This window comes from Lytechinus pictus, chromosome 15, assembly GCF_037042905.1.
Source record: "Lytechinus pictus isolate F3 Inbred chromosome 15, Lp3.0, whole genome shotgun sequence".
In the NCBI taxonomy this organism is placed as follows: domain Eukaryota; kingdom Metazoa; phylum Echinodermata; class Echinoidea; order Temnopleuroida; family Toxopneustidae; genus Lytechinus; species Lytechinus pictus.
Genome location: NC_087259.1, coordinates 27,438,376 through 27,459,429, shown reverse-complemented (window position 1 = coordinate 27,459,429; position 21,054 = coordinate 27,438,376). Strand labels below are relative to the sequence as shown.

The 21,054-nt window shown below is 36.6% G+C and overlaps 1 protein-coding gene across 2 annotated transcripts in view; it reads right to left on the bottom strand.

The window, feature by feature from the left end:
* Positions 1 to 615: 615 nt before the first annotated feature.
* LOC129278015 (mucin-2-like) overlaps positions 616 to 21,054 on the bottom strand; it is a 52,700-nt gene continuing 32,261 nt past the window's right edge. Inside the window, exons 17-28 of one of the 2 annotated variants that reach the window (XM_054914214.2) lie at positions 14,435 to 19,447; positions 12,418 to 12,525; positions 11,752 to 11,865; positions 10,487 to 10,600; positions 9,751 to 9,864; positions 8,422 to 8,549; positions 7,595 to 7,844; positions 6,618 to 6,764; positions 5,735 to 5,857; positions 5,007 to 5,311; positions 3,462 to 3,518; positions 616 to 2,937 (exon numbers count right to left, since the gene is read on the bottom strand). In XM_054914214.2, coding sequence (XP_054770189.2) covers positions 2,923 to 2,937; positions 3,462 to 3,518; positions 5,007 to 5,311; positions 5,735 to 5,857; positions 6,618 to 6,764; positions 7,595 to 7,844; positions 8,422 to 8,549; positions 9,751 to 9,864; positions 10,487 to 10,600; positions 11,752 to 11,865; positions 12,418 to 12,525; positions 14,435 to 19,447 — 6,488 coding nt within the window. In that variant the 3' untranslated portion in view covers positions 616 to 2,922. The remainder of the gene's footprint in view (positions 2,938 to 3,461; positions 3,519 to 5,006; positions 5,312 to 5,734; positions 5,858 to 6,617; positions 6,765 to 7,594; positions 7,845 to 8,421; positions 8,550 to 9,750; positions 9,865 to 10,486; positions 10,601 to 11,751; positions 11,866 to 12,417; positions 12,526 to 14,434; positions 19,448 to 21,054) is intronic. The other variant, XM_064110427.1, reaches the window with a different exon arrangement.

The following is a 21,054-nucleotide window of genomic DNA, read 5'->3' as shown; positions in this document are numbered from 1 at the left end:
GATAAATCTTTATTTTTGTTATATTTGTGTTACCATATTAAAATGTTTTTCAAACGAAAAATAGATAAACCAAAGTAATAAAGTTTTCCACTGAGTCACTATAACCAAGAATATTGATTATTTTTACAGGTTGCATGTCATACATTACGAGATGAACAATTTGATACCCCATACATATTATGTAATAAAAGATATGAAAAACATTGAGTGCATATAAACATCATCTCTTCTTTGCATATTGGGGTTAGGTGATTTTGCGTCCTATTAATATTTCATTTTGATATCATAGTAAATTTTCTGGAAGGTAACATTGGTAAAGTTGAGGTAAGTGGTAATATCCATTATGGATGGCACAGCCCCACGTAGGGGGACGTTGTGTGGCAATATCTGTCATTCAGCAGGATTTGAACCCTTAAATCTTGTATTTTAATATTCGGATAATAACCCGAGTACCCTTCTTGATTATATAGAGTAAATGATTGTTCACAAAGACAATAAATGATCTAAATATTTCACATTCACCCACACATACATGACATAAATATATGGTTTCCTGCAACATCTGCGCTCAAAATATCATACACAATACAAAATAATATCTGAACATACACAATATAAAATGTTTACATACACAATTTACAAAATAACCCACAATAATATAAGGGATGTAGTTATAATACATATCAAATACAAAATAAGACATGTGAATATTACTATTTTTTAAATAACGTAATCAATGATATCACCCAATGATCGCAAGAGAACACTGTCGTGAGCGGTCGAGTTGGAAATTGATGACAACCTCATGAAATGTTTGTGACTAATGGGGTGTTGCAAGAAACTTGCGATCAATTGCAAGTTTATTTTTGGTCCTTGAATCAATCATATGTTTTGTAGTTAATTTCAAATTAGTGATTGATTGCTAATCTGCTCTTTGAAACTAGAAGTTTAATCTGATTTGCTACAGCTAAAGTTTATCTATCAGTTGTAAAATTGCAACAGAATATTTGCAATTGATCGCAAATATTTTCTTGCAACACCCCATAAGAGTATTATTTACTGCAACATATGCACTGATACAGGTATCGATTTAGTATAATGAGAATAAGAACGAACGCGAACAATTATGTGAGCAATATGTTAATTTGGAGTAGGCCTATGGGATGCATAACACTGTATGATAGTTTCGCTAAGAATTACTTTTAAGGATTATGGTCGAACAAGATTCAATATTGTCTGAAAGATTATTCCAAATGTGTAGTCGCTAATGTCAAAAAGATTTAGAGGTAATAAATTATATTGTGTGAGGTGTGTAAGATGAAAGTTTCCACATATACGAATTAGGTATGTATGGGCAGAGCTAATGAAATTAAACATGTCATCAAAAGACAAAGGGACTGGAATTTCAATATATCAGCGAGATTTCTAGGAGAAAATATATTTGTGTCGTCAGCGAGTAATAACAAAGATAGTTATGGAGGATGTATAAAAAATTTCATTGGCATAGAGCAGAAATAATGGCGAGTCTAGAATGTAGCCTTATGGGACACCACATTGAACGAAGTGAATCAGAACACCAGCTATTAAATATGACATATTATCTTCGATTGCTTAAAGGAGAATGAAACCCTTGAAACCAGCTGAATCCATATCAAAGAGAAAAATCAAAGAAACATATTGTTGAAAGTTTGAGGAAGATTGAATGAATAATAAGAAAGTTATGAGCATTTGAATATTGAGATCACTAATGCCATGTAGATCCTCCCATTGGCAATGCGACCAAGATCTGTGATGTCACACACGTACAACTCCCTCATTACTTTAGTACTTATTTCACTTATATTCTCACTTTTATAGAGTCTATCACAAGGAGAGGTGTTCTCTTTATGAGAGGACAAGTACAGAGGTTCCACAACATTATATCATTGATGAATCGTTTGTCATATGATTAGAATGAGCAAAAAGAGATGTTTTGGGGTATATTTTCAGTGTCCAAAAGGGGAGAGTTGTTCATCTGTGACATCATAGATCTTGGTCGCATTGCCAATGGGAGGATCTCCATAGCATTAGTGATCTCGACATTCAAATGCTCATAACTCTTCTATTGCTAGTCCTATTTTACTCAAACTTTTGTTGATCTTATTCTTTGATTTTTCTGCTTTCACAAAAGCTAACTTGCTCCAAGAGTTTCATTCTCCTTTAAATAATCTTTAAATCTAAATAGTGATTGACCTCTACACTGTTTAAAAGCCTGATTTTACAGAAAAAACAAGATAATGCAGAAAGCAATAACAGAATCATTCTGTAAATACTTAAAACTGGAATTGTTCTACAATTTAACAGAACAGGTCTGCTGAAAAAGGGGGAAATGCTGTTTTATTTCAAGAAATTTGTATGATGCCATACACCAAAAACAATTTCCAGTAATTTTACACGATACAATGCAATATTACGTAATCTGGTAAGATTACAGGTGTTCTTGAGACTGCTGCAGGATTTTTTTAGGATAAATTTTCTAAGTGTATTACATTCAAAAGATTTATACGAAATATATAACCAAGCGCGGTGATTCCCTTAGGCTTAATCGACTAGATGATTCTTGACCATTGGTTGCTGAAAATATCTCGTTCCCATCTCCTCCAAGAATCGCCTGAGTATAATACATCTCTTGAAACATGGCACGTTAAATAAAAAAATATTTTCTCTTGGATAAAATAGTTTCTTCGACAAAACGTAAATAAAATGCTTACTCCCTTATTTTATTTATTTTCAGTTTTATTCAATCAGGGTGGCCTCATCAGTTACCAAACTGCTGTCCTTGAGGGCCCTGAGATAAAAATCAATATGTACAATATTTACTTCCCCAAAGATGTCGCGTTGTGTCCGCAATAATTGAATTGAAGCGCCAGCGTGCTGGTGCTATCAATAGTGCGGCATCTGAATAAAATGGGAACATAATGGGCAGAGAGAGAAGGGGGGGGGGGTGAGAGAATTGAAAATGGAGAAATTAAATAAAAGAAGGATTAAGTATTATGATAGGAAATTGTAATCAAAGAGTATGCTTAATGAGTGTCATTGCACACTATTTAACAAACTCTTACTGAATAATAAATCACACACACATACAAACACACAACTCAATTTTGATAAATTTAAGACTGTTCAAAACTAGTTAATTGTTAATTACGCAATTCAAAGACAAGCACCAACAATACAGCTATTTCATTTATGGTGAAGTATCGATAACGTTTGACGATTCCAAATTTATCAAAAAACATCATCGTGGCTTAAGAAATATTTCATAAAACAATATAAAGATACACATGAAATAAAAAACATGAGAAGAAATATTACAAATTAAACTCAAGAAGTAATGAAAAAATTAATTTCAAATTTGATGCATAATCCAAGTTTTCTGAAGGCCAACGTGATGTTCTTTTAGGAAGTTAAATGGGGCTTACTTGTTCATTTTCTCCTGCAGTCATATACGGTCTACTAAATCCCTCTCTTTCTTCGGGCTAAAAAGGAAAACAAATAATGAAGAAACATGCTGATTGTCACCATATATTCAATGCTGGTATACTGCATCTCGGTCTATGCAACATGGACTAATCCTACATCGTCTACTAATCATTTGGTCTAATTGCCATTTAGCTCATTTACCATTCTGTCCTATTTCCAATGGAGCTTGCAATACCCATTTCATTCTCCATTAACTTGTTCCAACACCATTATGAACTGTTTATGGACCAAATTTTCATTTCTCAAAGTGAAAGGTAATATTAAGAAGACGAAGTGTAAACTAGATCATTTGAGCAATAGGCTAAATGAGAATGGGAAGAAGGCCATTTGGGAAATGAGGCTTAACGAGAATTAAACTTCAAGGACAAGTCCATCCCAACAGAAAGTTGGTCTGAATAAAAAGAGAAAAATCAAACATACATAAAATTAAAAATTTCATTAAAAATTGATGTAAAGTAAGAAAGTTGTGACATTTTAAAGTTTCATTTTGCCTCCGACAAAGATTCTGCTAGGATCGAAAGCTTAGGCCCCTTTTTGACTTTCTAATTTTAAAGTTTTGCTTAATTTCACAAAAATAGTTAATAACAATATGAAATATTCTAATCTTCTCCTCATTGCCATGTGAAACGAAGTTTCATTCCTCTCTCAACCTGTGTAATTATCATTGTTTTAACATTTTGGGGTTGAACAAAATTGTCATTATTGTAAAATCTGTAAAAATTGAAATATTGGAGAATTCGAGCAATAAAAACAAAAGAAATAATGAGGGACATCATCGACTCTGTCATTTGCATATCACTGAATTGAGCATAAATGTTTTGTGAAAAATAAGGGAAACTTTAAAATGTCATAACTTATTTTACATCCATTTTTTGTGAAATTTTCAATGTTATGGTTTTTTATTTTTCTCAATGATTCAAATCAACCTTTTTTCTGGGGTGGACTTGATTTTTAATAGGTACAGATTTTTCCATCTCATCTTTTCAAGATTACATTCGACTTAATGATGTAATCACTCAATTTGACACGTTAAAAATTATGCTATCAATATTTACATATCCAAATAATTCATTTAATCTAACTTTATTGGCTTGCCATTCCATGCTTGGAAATTTGCACCTCCACCCTCTTTGTGAATGGTAAGGAATTAAAATTCATGAATATGCAAACAATTACATACGCAGTGTCTTTTGTTGATGTTACAAAAGTTGTTTTTACTCTTCATCTGTTTTGAAATGATTACGTAAATTTGATGTACTTTGAAATAGGATCTTTATGATTTTACCAGAATATATCATTTCTCTGACGATTCGCCACCGAAGTGATGTTACTTTATTTTTCTACTTATGGGAGGCCAATCAAAATAAACGAATGCCTGTCTATACTCACGCAAGATAGTTTTTGATCAAAACTTTGTCACAACAAATATCTTTAAAAAAATCATTTATGTGGGCGGGCCCTTTCAGATGAAATGAAATACTTACCTCTCGGTAATAAGCACCATTATGATATCCCGGTTTATCGATGGGTCCGAGTTCCATTTCGGATGGGTAGTCTGCTAGCGGATAATCGTCTCCGTAATATCCATTGATGAAGGGCCCTGCACCTCTCCCTCCGTTGAGTGGACCAAGACGATTAATAGTCTTTTCTGATTTTGTCCGCCTTAACATCATTCGACGAATCAATATGAAGCTTGTTATGATTATGATGAAGACGAGGAAGACGATGACCACTCCCCCGATTACAAGTCCTGCAAGTTCTGCGTCGCTAAGGACGCCAGATTCATCTACTGTGTGATTGAAAAGAATACATGTTCAAACAGATTGTTATATAGTAAATATTGATATGGATTCTAATAAAAATAGAAGATGCCTAACACGTAACCAGAAGTTTCTTTCGCTTACAGAAAAGAAAAGCAATGACTAATTTAATTGATCGGTCATGGTATCTTAAAAAGATATACGGTAATACATATCATTTCCTCAGGCAATAAGACACACGTGTACGTACCTTTGAAACCTTTTAATATATCAAAGGAGATAATAATAATTGGATTTATTTTGCGCTTTTATAAACTTTTTGGAATGTTAATTTTTATGAAAAGAAGTGAAAGAGCGGACTCCGTTCCATATTCTATTTGGTAAATTCCAAACCTATTCATTTCCAATTACATTATTAAGAAATAAGATTAATAAAAGAGAATTATACTAACCCGGTGTGCAGCTACTGCCATTACCAGTGAATCCAGGCAAGCATGTACACGAGAAACTACCAGGAGAGTTCATGCAAGTAGCAAACTCTGGACAGATCTTTGAATTGCTACATTCGTTGAAATCTAGAAACAAATAAAAAAGAATGGCTGGGCAATATTTTTTTTTGCAAAGACAGGTATTATTCGAAGATGGCTTTGCATTGAATTATTATTTTTTTTTTTATAGTTTTAACATCATTTCAATAAAAGGTAAACGTCCCGTGAATTACATTACATATAGCTCATATGATGAAAAATGGCTGATACGAGATAGGAGGCAAGGGGCACTTGTTCACACATAAAACGGGTCCTTCTCAAGGGGCACAGAACACGTTCGTGAGGGGCACTTTTCTTGGGTAAAAATGGGGGACTGATACGAGATAGGGCACTTACAAGAGGGCAAGGGGCACTTGTTTACGCATTAAACGCGTCCTTCTCAGGTGGAAGAGGCACAGAACACGTTCGTGAGGGGGCATTATTCGGTAAATTTGGGCACTAATACGAGAATGGGCACCTGGTAAAACTTTAAACGGGTCCTCCTCAGGTGAAAGGGGCACAGTACACGTTCGTGAGGGAGCATTTTTCTTGCGTAAAAAAGGACACTTTCAGAGCTTCAAAAAGTGGGGGCACTGTGCCCCCGGCCCCCAGGATCACCACCCCTGAGGCCTATAGATACAGATTATATAGGAAATTATATAGACATGCGCACAGAAGTGTGAAACAAAATTTTATACATTTATTTATATATTACTTTAATGGTATTCTATTGTTTAGGAATGATAAAAAGTAGAGGTAAATAACATTAACAAAAAGAGGGCAATTATCTATGACATCAATATCTAACCTTCACATTGTCTTCCAAGGTCTTCATCAGTAGGAGATGTGTCTTGGAAGCCATCCAGACATGCGCATGTAAAGCTACCGACCGTGTTTGTGCAGTCAGCATACTGGCTACAATCGTTGAACGTACTGTTGGAACACTCATCGGTATCTGAACAAAAAACGAATTATGAATTTACATTCAAACATTTTTCAGTAGCAGATATAGAGGGGGAAGGGGTAGGAGTAAGGGGCTTAAACTCCCAACTTGGGCTCCGTAAAAAAGAGGTGGATCAATATCCAGCACCCCCACCCATGCTTACGAGGGTCGCCCAAGCAGAACAATGGCAGATCTACGTAATATTTTACATATTATCATGTCTAAGAACTGCGGCCATCCCACAGTCTAGAGTACGTCGCAGCTCATCGTCAGCCCAAGTGAGTCCCCCTTTTAAAAAAAGACGACTTTTTTTTTGCTTGTCATATTTTCCGCCGACAAAATAACCTTAAATTTTAGATGACCCTTTTTTTGGGCTAGTCAAATTTTCTTCGGGGGAAAATGTGGCCCCCTTGGAAATTCCTGGATCCGCCCCTTGGTCAAACTAACTGGTCTACTGTTTCTTGGTAGTATTTGGAGGAACGAGTTTTCTATCAGTGCGAATAAACATGTCCAACGAATATATAAACTAATACAGCTGGTCTCTCTTTAAAGGCTTAATAAGTCTTTTCAATGATGCCCCCAGCATGATCGAAAGAAAACACGATGGAAATATATAATTTTCCCTTTTCTTCCAAAGTGAGCGGCCATTTCTGTCATTTGACTTAAAAAACCAACGTGGGCTGCACTGTCATACCAAGAGGGTCTACAGCCAGCTCCTCCGTCAAGTTCGTACACAATTTCAGGAAAATTGTATTTTGCAACTCTGCCCCTTTTGACGTCGTCAGTGAAAGAATAACGCAGGCCCACTTCCCTGAAAAGATAGGATTTGATTCACAGCTCACCAGTAACGGTCGTTCTTGTTGTATCCAACACAAAGTCGCCAGTAGTACTTGCATTGTCCATGGTCTGGAGACTATTTGTAAATACATCGGCAATTTCCATGTTATTTGTTGGGGGTTGTTGTGTGTCTGTGGGGTTTTCGGGTTCACCGAACATGAGATCAGCCTCGACTTCGAGGCTCCCGAGAGAAAAGCTTCTGATGATCACGCCGATGAAGAGCGTCCCATACCGTCTTCTATACACTGTAAATAACTGCAAATAACAAATGAATTCGGATAAATTAATTGATATTCTTTTATCTTCAAACTTGAATTCGTATTCACCCTTTTTAGCTTTTTCGATGATTTAGGTAATTTATTCATCTAAAACTTACACGTATAAGTCTACATTATATATATCAGGCATTTGTCGCCATTGAAATCAATCCAGAACTACACCTTTATATGCAGATAACATATGACAGTATACCGTTGTAAGCAAGTAGTGCTTGTAGATGAGGTGACACATGATTGAATGTATGAACAAAATCTTTACAATTGAAGGATCAAATTAAGTTACAAAAATAACTTATACGCATAAACAACACAAATATCAATAAAAAGAGGCACATAATCTGGATAGATATCGATTATAATTGAATTATTCCATTGATTAATAACAAATAAATTAAAATGAATACAATGGGACTCTTGCTAATATAATGCACTGAAAACAAGAAAAGTCGCCGAACTCCAAAAGCTCAGAAGGCAATTTTCAATAGAATAAGTATTTTTTCTCTTATTCTGTTCCATTCTAACTTCAACTATAATATTGCTTAAAAAATGCTTACGATGACAGTAAGACTCTGTCTGATTTCCATAGAAGTTGCTGAATTTTGATTGTTGACGATGTCCTGAAAGTCTGTGATGGTTTGGAATGCCACGATCACAATTTGTATAGTGAAGGCACTTCGGGGTGCTTGAACAAGAAGAAAAATAAATATATTGAGATAAATGAATGAATATGTAATCATGTAAGGCTAATGTGTAAAGTGAATTACGTAATTTAATATCAGTTAATCTGCTGGCATCTATATTCAGGATTCTCACATATTGAATGCAAAAAAGGTTTACCTATCCCCAGAAGGTTCATGAAGAGTATTCACGTCGAGCAAACAAGATCAAGTGGTTAGCGATAAAAACCACTTTCTTCCATCTCATTTTCTTTGTGCCGCTCTCGTATGTGCAAAAAATGTCTTATCGTTTACCAGCCATTTTTTGTCTACTGATGTGCGCTTTCTTCCTTGCTTGAAATTATTACCTTAAATGCCATTTACCCTTCTGCTTACACCATCAGTAATTTCAGCTTGTAAACATGGGTTCATATAGTTTCAAACCAACATATCTTATTCAAACAGTTCTTTCTGTGTTATTATCACACACGCTTTATCATTCAATTAAATACATATACAAATAATTTTATTACCGGTAAGTGTTATATTGAAGAGCTATAAATAAAATGCACTGATTGTATGGTTTGGATTGTAATAGTTTAGTTTACCCGAAGCTAACTGCACAAATTTTTATGGATTACAATTTACCATCTCATTCACTGAGGAAAAATGATCTTAATCATACAGCTGAAAAACTTTTTTTTGGTAAGACGTTTTGAAATGAAAATGTGAGGGCGTGAGGATGTAATCAATTTTAATTAATCATTTAATCTTTTTTTTTAATATTGAATAAGTTGGATGAAACAAAGCATTCCATAGAAGTGTGGTTTAAATTTAGTCTAGATGTAATCTTGATGGGCTTTCGTAAATCTGTTTGTAAGACTTAGTAAGTACTTAAGTTTACATTTCTTGCGCAAATAATTAGCTGATTAATTACCACCTAAAACTACGTTCCAAGCTGGTGTTTCATAAGCTTTAGGAACGATTGGTGATCCTTTCTAAGGTGCTAAATCAACACCAATATCAATGAAAATCTGGTGTAGGCCTATATGATTTACCACAAGAAAGGGTTATCAGTCGTTCGTTAAGTCGCTCGTTACTTTATGAACAGTTTTTAACGCATCCGGGTATTATAATCGGAATTCTATCCATTGTTTCTCGGACAGGATTTAAACGTCACGTCCGGTACGCGATTCAATAAGAACTTTGATGGAACGCAATACTAACCTCTGCACACACCGTTGTTATTTCTTACTGTATTCCCACTACATTCACACACGTTAGATTCGGTAGTACATGTTTCGCCTGAGGGACACCCAACAACGACACAGGTAGTCTTCTCTGATATGTCAAAGAAACAAACGTATTCATAATTATGTTATTAGTATGAATCAATGGTATGGGGATAAAAGCTAGATGATCACTGGAATATTAAGTGCTACCGCATAAATACTGAGATTATTTCACCTTAAAACAAGATGAAGGATTCATGTTAACCTCACCCCCCTGATTGTTTAATGATTGCTCAGAAGCAAACAACGACCACTTCTAACGTCAGGTTGCTTGTTTGCTTTTCCTTGTTTAAATCTCCACGATTACTTACTTGGAACTTCAGACATCATTCTATCTATATTTGATTGTTTGTGTACTTTCAACACAATCTTTTTATGGCTATTGATTATTTTCAATTCTTTCTTTTATTATTTACAGTTTTATACACACATATTGCAGGACAATAGGGGGAACGTTGCATCATTAGCAATGTCATATAGGCCTACTGAGAAAGCTCCTTACATGCGATTTTGCATTCTGAAATTAGAAATGCTGTGTCACACATAGGAGGTGTCCCTAGCCCAGAAATGCCCATTTCAAAACATTTTGCTCCATTTTCTTGAGGTGTATGAAGAGATTCATTGTGAATAAATATGGTATTAAATGAGATGGAAATCATGAGGAGTTATACCCGTTTCGCAGTTGGTCCCCTCATGTGTGTCAGGACACGTGCATAGATAAACACCATTGCTCGACGAACAAGTGCCTCCATTTTGACAGGGAGAGGATAAGCATTGGTCGATCTCTAAGTAAGTGAAAAGAAACAAAATGCATGTCAAAACATGTTCACAACGTACAACCGCATCGTAAAATACATTTTTTGGCACGTTATCGGGAGATCAGGGATATTAAACACCGAGTCTGTAATAACTGAAGAATCTAGATAAACAATTACTTAATATAACGAACACAATTGGCATCAGAGTGCATCCATTTTGTAGTAATTTTAAGGAGCAAATGAAAACAGATATCGTGTTATCGGCTATTAAAATCGTATTCCTTTTACTAGTACAAGGTTTTAATTGACATAAAAGCATGTCAGGACACATACATTCTTGGGAATACATGTATGCCAATTCAAACATCATATTATCGGGTAAATTACAATAATTTTTTTTTTAAAGATGGATCTCCGAAATTTTGTTTTGGCTTTATTGAATAAAATTACATTACAAACATGGTTGACATATAAGTTTTTAAAATGTCTTTTACCAGTTCCTGCAATTCCCTTTTGGTGTTAAATAAGGGTCACAACGGTCCGTGAGGGTATTATTTGAATTTATTATCGTGACAAGTCATCTCATCAATATATCAATATTTGGGGGATTCAAAAGGTTTGTGGAAGTGCAACATATTCTTAATAAAGTTTAGGATGGTCTTGCACGTGAAGCCACCACAAAGCGCACACAGAAAATCAGGGATTTGAATTTTCTCCTAATTAAAACTTGTTTTATATCTTTTTAAGAATCAATACAAATTTAGCATTTTAATATGATCACAAAATTTCTTAATTTTTCAGTTTATGTAGAGACTAATGATTTTGAGATTTTATTTAATTTAAGTTTAACCGTTAACTAGCTCATATCGATGGTTTTAACTATTGAAGCTGCCAGTCTTTATTTTTTCAACCCAACGATTTTTAGGAAATGACTATCAAAATTCTTGAAAACCCTGCATACATACATGTATGTAATTTTGTAGAAACACAGTATGCAAGGGCCCTCATATTATCTAAAGTTTCCCAAAACGTAGATGAAATAATTGGAAAACCTTGTGACAAAAATAAAGTAGATGTATTCACCAACTGACTGAAAAAAATATTCGCCCCCTTCAAGGATGTTGATCTTATTTACAGAAGAATAATTATAACATCGATAAACGTTTTGACAAAATTACCCGTTTCGCAGTTGGTTCCCTCGTGTGTGTCAGGACACGTGCATTCATAAACACCATTACTTGACGAGCAAGTACCTCCGTTTTGACAGGGTGATAATGTGCATGGGTCGATCTCTGAAAAAAAAAGAAGAAAAGTAATAACATACAAAACTTTTATAAAGGAAGAAAAAAGGACCGTCACTTGTCTTTATGTACAAACTTACAAGTAATATAAAATGTTGAAAATGAGAATTAGTTTATCTGAGAGAGTAATTCTTCTCCACACTGTAAAAATGTTGAAGTAGTAAAGTTGAGTAAAAAACGAAATACAAGTTTCTGTGACAGTATTTCTTGCGGACTTCTCATAAGTTTCAGTGCTATTGCACAGTGTGCACATCGCAAGCTTGAGTGAACCCACAAACTTCAAAGTTGGGTTTCTCCTTTTCTAAGCTCTTACGAAATTCTTCTGAGCGTTTTGTTATCCGATTTTGAAAAGATATATATCATTTTATATCTTAGGATGTACTTTTTCAAGCCCAGTGCAAATTTAAAAATTCAATTAGGGCGACTTATTGTTGGTATTGGGATGGTTGGTCACATATAGTTTTGGAAATAACTGACAATTATTTTAACATGCAGGAAGAAGATGATAGTCATACGAGGAGATGGGTTTTTAAGACTTATTACCTGTATCGCAGTTGGTTCCTTCGTGTGTGTCAGGACACGTGCATTGATACACACCATTACTTGACGAGCAAGTACCTCCGTTTTGACAGGGTGATAATGTGCATGGGTCTGGGTAAGTGAACAGAATACAAGTACATGTATGGGGAAAGCTTGCGTAAACTTTCTCAAGTCAAGTAATAAGCCAGTTCACGGTTAGCTCATGATCAACTTTTCTCAAATGACCTTTGTGATTTTTTCATTAGGATAAGCACTATCATTTTCAAATGTAGATGTTGCGTAAGCTTTACCGGTAGAGTATTCAAATTCTAAGAACAAAAGGCATTGTATTGACCAGGTGACTAGAATAGTACATCAGGGATAAAGTTTGGAAATCTGTTTTATTGTCTGCCTTTGGCACATTTGACTATTGTTTAGGCTACTGTTAAATACCAGTGGTTATGAAGGCTCTATTACTCTTCAGCTTGGATGTGATAAAATGAATATTTTGAAAGGAATGCATAAATAATCATCAAATCACAAATGCCTATGTCAGTGAATTTGAAAGCCACCTTCATGGTTTATCTCCAATGACCTTTTTCTGCTCGTGCGCAGTTTACAACCGTGAACAGGCTTATTAGTCACACAGCTTCCCTATGGTGTCTGATGTGCAAGATGTAATGGACTTAAGATGGGTGACAACCCATTACTAGCTAAATATAATCCCGACAAATGAAGAAACACATGATAATCTGCAAAAATAACTTTTGAAGCATATTAAGGCTGAGGAATATGAGTCTATGGATGAACAAAAATCATCCGATTATTCTGTCGAAGGGACTATTTCATTTGACCGATTTGAATTATTTCATTTGCTAATAATATTCGTGTATGTATTCTTTGTAGTCGTTAAATTTGTTTTTGAGCTCAAGTTTCTACATCTTAATGAAAAACACCCCTTTTTTAAACAATGATTAGATACAATCACACATTTCCATGCTATACAGTGCGTATCAAAAAAAGTTTACACTTAGAAAAAATCCTGTAATATTATACATGTGTAATAATCCTGAAGATTTTCCACATTTTAACATTGGTACAGATCCATTTAGGCAAATAACAATATTAATGTAGAAAAATATTTCTGCTTGAGTGAGCACCACTTACTTTTGAAAAGTTAGTGAAAAATGATCTGCGCAAAACTTTGAAATACTTCTGGGAATAAAAGTAGACCTTAATCATATAGAACACATGGCATCCAGCTAGTAAAATTGATTTGAAGATATCTTTCACCTTTTTAACTTGTCTCCTTGCCAAAAACACTTCGAAAAGTGCCATTGAGCCCACCGCACTCCCCCAAACACCGAGGCTATCGTGGCGATATTTGATTTACACTGAGCTTTGATTTACATGAAATGGCTTAGGCTTGATTTTCATCTTGTTAATCATTGTGAAGCTTGGGAAAAGTGTGGAGAAACAAGCATTAAATGAAAAATGAAATGTAAACCCACTTTAAATTTAAATGATGAAAAATTATTGAAAAAATACTGGAGATGTGTGATATAAAGTTTTGTTTAGATTCAGTTATGTCCTCAGATCCAGCTGGCACAAAAAAGGGTAAAGGTTGTGCTTACTAAGTGTTAAAATTTTAATTTCAGTGGCAAAATTAATACAAAATGCTTGAATGTATCCGTTTTATTTAAATTAACTAAAAGTCCAAGGGAAATGTATGAGAAATGGGTACAGTTTGATTTCGCCTTTTCCCCTTGACACAGCGTGAAAAGGAGCATTTCTGCGCTAACACATTTCCGAGAGCTTTACAAAAATGGACAGTGCTCACTCAAGTGTAACATTCTGACAAAACTTTTACTTTCATTGGATGGATGAGACCCAAACCCAATGTGAAAAAATTACCCACATGTTGTATATTTTTTTTAATTTCCAGGGCTTTTTTCAAAGTGTAAACTTTTTATTGATACGCACTGTATAAAAAGGTATAATTATTATTATTATTATCATTATACTGGTCACTGTATCGTACCTGTCGGAGTTGTTGGAGTCATAGAACTCATGGTCGATACATCACTCGATGATATAGTTGGTGTAGGTGTGGCGTGAGCAGAGTTTGCAGGTGCACTTGAATCCGTAACTACCGGAACAGACATAGTCATAAAAACAGAGGATTCCAATGCAGGAGTTGGTGAAGACATGGTTATTGATGATGAATCAGACACTGTGCCCATCGGAGTAGAACCAACTATCGAGTCTGTTGCTGACATAGAAGTCATAGAAACAGAAGCTTCTGATGTAGGAGTTGCTGATGATATGGTAAATGATGATGAATCAGACACTGTGCCCATCGGAGTAGAACCAACTATCGAGTCTGTTGCTGACATAGAAGTCATAGAAACAGAAGCTTCTGATGTAGGAGTTGCTGAAGACATGGTAAATGATGATAAATCAGACGTTGTTCCCGTCGGAATAGAACTTACTATCGAGTCTGTTGCTGACATAGAAGTCATAGAAACAAAATCTTCTGATGTAGGAGTTGCTGAAGACATGGTAAATGATGATAAATCAGACAATGTGAATATCGGAGTAGAACTAACTATCGAGTCTGTTGCTGGCATAGAAGTCACAGAAACAGAAGCTTCTGATGTAGGAGTTGCTGAAGACATGGTTATTGATGATGAATCAGACGTTGTTCCCGTCGGAATAGAACTTACTATCGAGTCTGTTGCTGACATAGAAGTCATAGAAACAAAATCTTCTGATGTAGGAGTTGCTGAAGACATGGTAAATGATGATAAATCAGACACTGCGCTCGTCGGAATAGAACTTACTATCGAGTCTGTTGCTGACATAGAAGTCATAGAAACAAAATCTTCTGATGTAGGAGTTGCTGAAGACATGGTAAATGATGATAAATCAGACAATGTGAATATCGGAGTAGAACTAACTATCGAGTCTGTTGCTGGCATAGAAGTCACAGAAACAGAAGCTTCTGATGTAGGAGTTGCTGAAGACATGGTTATTGATGATGAATCAGACGTTGTTCCCGTCGGAATAGAACTTACTATCGAGTCTGTTGCTGACATAGAAGTCATAGAAACAAAATCTTCTGATGTAGGAGTTGCTGAAGACATGGTAAATGATGATAAATCAGACACTGTGCCCGTCGGAATAGAACTTACTATCGAGTCTGTTGCTGACATAGAAGTCATAGAAACAGAAGCTTCTGATGTAGGAGTTGCTGAAGACATGGTAAATGATGATAAATCAGACAATGTGAATATCGGAGTAGGACCAACTATCGAGTCTGTTGCTGGCATAGAAGTCACAGAAACAGAAGCTTCTGATGTAGGAGTTGCAGAAGACATGGTTATTGATGATGCATCAGACACTGTGCCCGTCGGAATAGAACTTACTATCGAGTCTGTTGCTGGTATAGAAGTCATAGAAACAGAAGCTTCTGATGTAGGAGTTGCTGAAGACATGGTAAATGATGATGAATCAGACACTGTGAATATCGGAGTAGAACCAACTATCGAGTCTGTTGCTGGCATAGAAGTCATAGAAACAGAAGCTTCTGATGTAGGAGTTGCAGAAGACATGGTTATTGATGATGAATCAGACACTGTGCCCGTCGGAATAGAACTTACTATCGAGTCTGTTGCTGGCATAGAAGTCATAGAAACAGAAGCTTCTGATGTAGGAGTTGCTGAAGACATGGTAAATGATGATAAATCAGACAATGTGAATATCGGAGTAGAACTAACTATCGAGTCTGTTGCTGGCATAGAAGTCACAGAAACAGAAGCTTCTGATGTAGGAGTTGCTGAAGACATGGTTATTGATGATGAATCAGACGTTGTTCCCGTCGGAATAGAACTTACTATCGAGTCTGTTGCTGACATAGAAGTCATAGAAACAAAATCTTCTGATGTAGGAGTTGCTGAAGACATGGTAAATGATGATAAATCAGACAATGTGAATATCGGAGTAGAACTAACTATCGAGTCTGTTGCTGGCATATAAGTCACAGAAACAGAAGCTTCTGATGTAGGAGTTGCAGAAGACATGGTTATTGATGATGCATCAGACACTGTGCCCGTCGGAATAGAACTTACTATCGAGTCTGTTGCTGGTATAGAAGTCATAGAAACAGAAGCTTCTGATGTAGGAGTTGCTGAAGACATGGTAAATGATGATGAATCAGACACTGTGAATATCGGAGTAGGACCAACTATCGAGTCTGTTGCTGGCATAGAAGTCATAGAAACAGAAGCTTCTGATGTAGGAGTTGCAGAAGACATGGTTATTGATGATGAATCAGACACTGTGCCCGTCGGAATAGAACTTACTATCGAGTCTGTTGCTGGCATAGAAGTCATAGAAACAGAAGCTTCTGATGTAGGAGTTGCAGAAGACATGGTTATTGATGATGAATCAGACACTGTGCCCGTCGGAATAGAACTTACTATCGAGTCTGTTGCTGGCATAGAAGTCATAAAAACAGAAGCTTCTGATGTAGGAGTTGCTGAAGACATGGTAAATGATGATGAATCAGACACTGTGCCCATCGGAGTAGAACCAACTATCGAGTCAGTTGCTGGCATAGAAGTCATAGAAACAGAAGCTTCTGATGTAGGAGTTGCTGAAGACATGGTAAATGATGATGAATCAGACGCTGTGCCCGTCGGAATAGAACTTACTATCGAGTCTGTTGCTGGCATAGAAGTCACCGAAACAGAAGCTTCTGATGTAGGAGTTGCTGAAGACATGGTAAATGATGATGAATCAGACGCTGTGCCCGTCGGAATAGAACTTACTATCGAGTCTGTTGGTGGCATAGAAGTCATAGAAACAGAAGCTTCTGATGTAGGAGTTGCTGAAGACATGGTAAATGATGATGAATCAGACGCTGTGCCCGTCGGAATAGAACTTACTATCGAGTCTGTTGGTGGCATAGAAGTCATAGAAACAGAAGCTTCTGATGTAGGAGTTGCTGAAGACATGGTTATTGATGATGAATCAGACGTTGTGCCCGTCGGAATAGAACTAACTATCGAGTCTGTTGCTGGCATAAAAGTCATAGAAACAGAAGCTTCTGATGTAGGAGTTGCTGAAGACATGGTTATTGATGATGAATCGGACGTTGTGCCCGTCGGAATTGAACTAACTATCGAGTCTGTTGCTGGCATAGAAGTCACAGAAACAGAAGCTTCTGATCTAGGAGTTGCTGAAGACATGGTAAATGATGATGAATCAGACACTGTGCCCATCGGAGTAGAACTAACTATCACAGAAACAGAAGCTTCTGAAGTAGGAGTTGCTGAAGACATGGTAAATGATGATGAATCAGACACTGTGCCCATCGGAGTAGAACCAACTATCGAGTCTGTTGCTGGCATAGAAGTCATAGAAACAGAAGCTTCTGATGTAGGAGTTGCTGAAGACATGGTTATTGATGATGAATCAGACGTTGTGCCCGTCGGAATAGAACTTACTATCGAGTCTGTTGCTGGCATAGAAGTCATAGAAACAAAAGCTTCTGATGTAGGAGTTGCTGAAGACATGGTAAATGATGATGAATCAGACACTGTGCCCATTGGAGCAGAACTAAATATTGAGTCTGTTGCTGGCATAGAAGTCACCGAAACAGAAGCTTCTGATGTAGGAGTTGCTGAAGACATGGTAAATGATGATGAATCAGACGCTGTGCCCGTCGGAATAGAACTTACTATCGAGTCTGTTGGTGGCATAGAAGTCATAGAAACAGAAGCTTCTGATGTAGGAGTTGCTGAAGACATGGTAAATGATGATGAATCAGACGCTGTGCCCGTCGGAATAGAACTTACTATCGAGTCTGTTGGTGGCATAGAAGTCATAGAAACAGAAGCTTCTGATGTAGGAGTTGCTGAAGACATGGTTATTGATGATGAATCAGACGTTGTGCCCGTCGGAATAGAACTAACTATCGAGTCTGTTGCTGGCATAAAAGTCATAGAAACAGAAGCTTCTGATGTAGGAGTTGCTGAAGACATGGTTATTGATGATGAATCGGACGTTGTGCCCGTCGGAATTGAACTAACTATCGAGTCTGTTGCTGGCATAGAAGTCACAGAAACAGAAGCTTCTGATCTAGGAGTTGCTGAAGACATGGTAAATGATGATGAATCAGACACTGTGCCCATCGGAGTAGAACTAACTATCACAGAAACAGAAGCTTCTGAAGTAGGAGTTGCTGAAGACATGGTAAATGATGATGAATCAGACACTGTGCCCATCGGAGTAGAACCAACTATCGAGTCTGTTGCTGGCATAGAAGTCATAGAAACAGAAGCTTCTGATGTAGGAGTTGCTGAAGACATGGTTATTGATGATGAATCAGACGTTGTGCCCGTCGGAATAGAACTTACTATCGAGTCTGTTGCTGGCATAGAAGTCATAGAAACAAAAGCTTCTGATGTAGGAGTTGCTGAAGACATGGTAAATGATGATGAATCAGACACTGTGCCCATTGGAGCAGAACTAAATATTGAGTCTGTTGCTAGCATGGAAGTCATAGAAACAGAAGCTTCTGATGAAGGATTTGCTGAAGACATGGTAAATGTTGATGAATCAGACACTGTGCCCGTCGGAATAGAACTTACTATCGAGTCTGTTGCTCGCATAGAACTAATTGAAACAGAAGCTTCTGATGTAGAAGTTGCTGAAGACATGGTATATGATGATGAATCAGAAGCCGTGCTCATCGGAGTTGAACTTACCGAGTATGTAGCTGGCATAGAATTCATAGGAGTTGGTGGTATCGCAGCCGGGGTGCAATACCTATAAGTGAAGTTTATTGGGTCCGAGGGTGATCCTGCCCAAACTAAAATATCTAGATTCTCTGTTGAAGGTTCTGTGAGTGACTGTAAATGTGATTCAATATTGAATACATAATCATAATCGACCACCATGTGGCCAATGCTATAGCGCCCTCTGCTAGTGACAATGTTCACGTCAGTCGTATTAACTCCAAAAATGAAGTCCCCATTCACTCGGAGTCCTGTAAAATATAAACAAAGGCGAACATATTTTTAAAAAGTCTAGTAAACATGTATGAAGTTGTTAAGTAGGCCTACGTGTTACCGAATTTGCAGTATTCGCAACCGAATTATATTTTCAATATTGAAAGCCAATGATAAGTGATTACAAGTAATGCGTTCAAGTCTAGGGCCGGTGTTGCGGAAAAAAACCTGAAAATCTGTCTATCAGTGCTGGTGTAATTTCCCTAGTGCGCTGCACTGGGATATTATGAGGGCGTGCTGGGGGAAGATGATACAGCGATGCATTAAAACGCGTATTTTGTTCTGCATCAATTATCCGTGCAGTATCAGAGCGTATCCCCCAAAATGACAAAAATCCGACAAATATCCCACATAGGCTCCTGTACAAAATTTGCTATTGAATATGAGAGCTTATTCAAGAGTTAAGGGCGCGGGCGCAAATGCGTGAAATATACAACGCGTACAACAATGAAAGCAAAGCGATGCGCAGCATAGAGCATAACTACGCTCCATGACGTCATAGTGAAGTACTGTACAAGTCGCATGTCAACGACCAAAAATTGATCCTATGAAGTGATAATGGCATAATGTGATAAGTGATATGACTTGTTAAATCAAATTTCTCCCTCTTGTTTTTTTTTTTTTTTTTTTGGGGGGGGGGGGGGGTGGGATAGATGATAATAATGATATTGGATGGCGTTATTTCATGAAATACCAGAAATATTCCACTCGTTAGTGCCAACATTCCACTCATCTGCGATTCGTGGAATATTTTCCCGAACTCTTGGAATATTTCTTGTATTCCATTCTGAGCCATCCAATATAATATAATTATTTTAACAATGGCTCATTATATCATTTTCACCAAACTTTGCAAAGTTGTAGAGGAAGGTATAACTAGGAGGTGCAAACATTCAAAAATATGGGTTCATGTGCATGTTTTCAAACTATTAGTACTTTTATTAAAGCAAAAGTGCTCTTTAAAACACCCCCAAAATGCGCCAAAATCTTTGTATCTATGTGAGGAAAAATTCCAAACCACTCTACCATTTATTCAAACTCGCGGTCACAATTCGTCATACTTTGCAGCACTACAGAGTAAAGTATTTTGAAATTTTAGAGAAATTAAAAAACATGGTCCATGGAATAATTCCAGCTTCATAAAATAACACATCGGACCTGCAGTTAGTGCAGAAAAGGAGAAAAGTCAGCTCATACCATAGAGATATATATACTAATACATCTCTATGGCTCATACCTACAGCTGATTAATCACCTGCTCATCCATTGTGACGTCAGTGCGCAGAGTGTAAAATATGCGCAGATCATGATGCGCACAAACATAACTGTGGAACGTCCTTAAAGGAGAATGAAACTCTTGGAGCAAGTTAGCTTCTGTGAAAGCAGAAAAATCAAAGAATAAGATCAACAAAAGTTTGAGTAAAACAGGACTAGCAATGGAAGAGTTATGAGCATTTGAATGTTGAGATAACTAATGCTATGGAGATCCTCCCATTGGCAATGCGACCAAGATCTATGATTTCACAGATGAACAACTCTCCCCTTTTGGACACTGAAAATATAACCCAAAACATCTCTTTTTGCT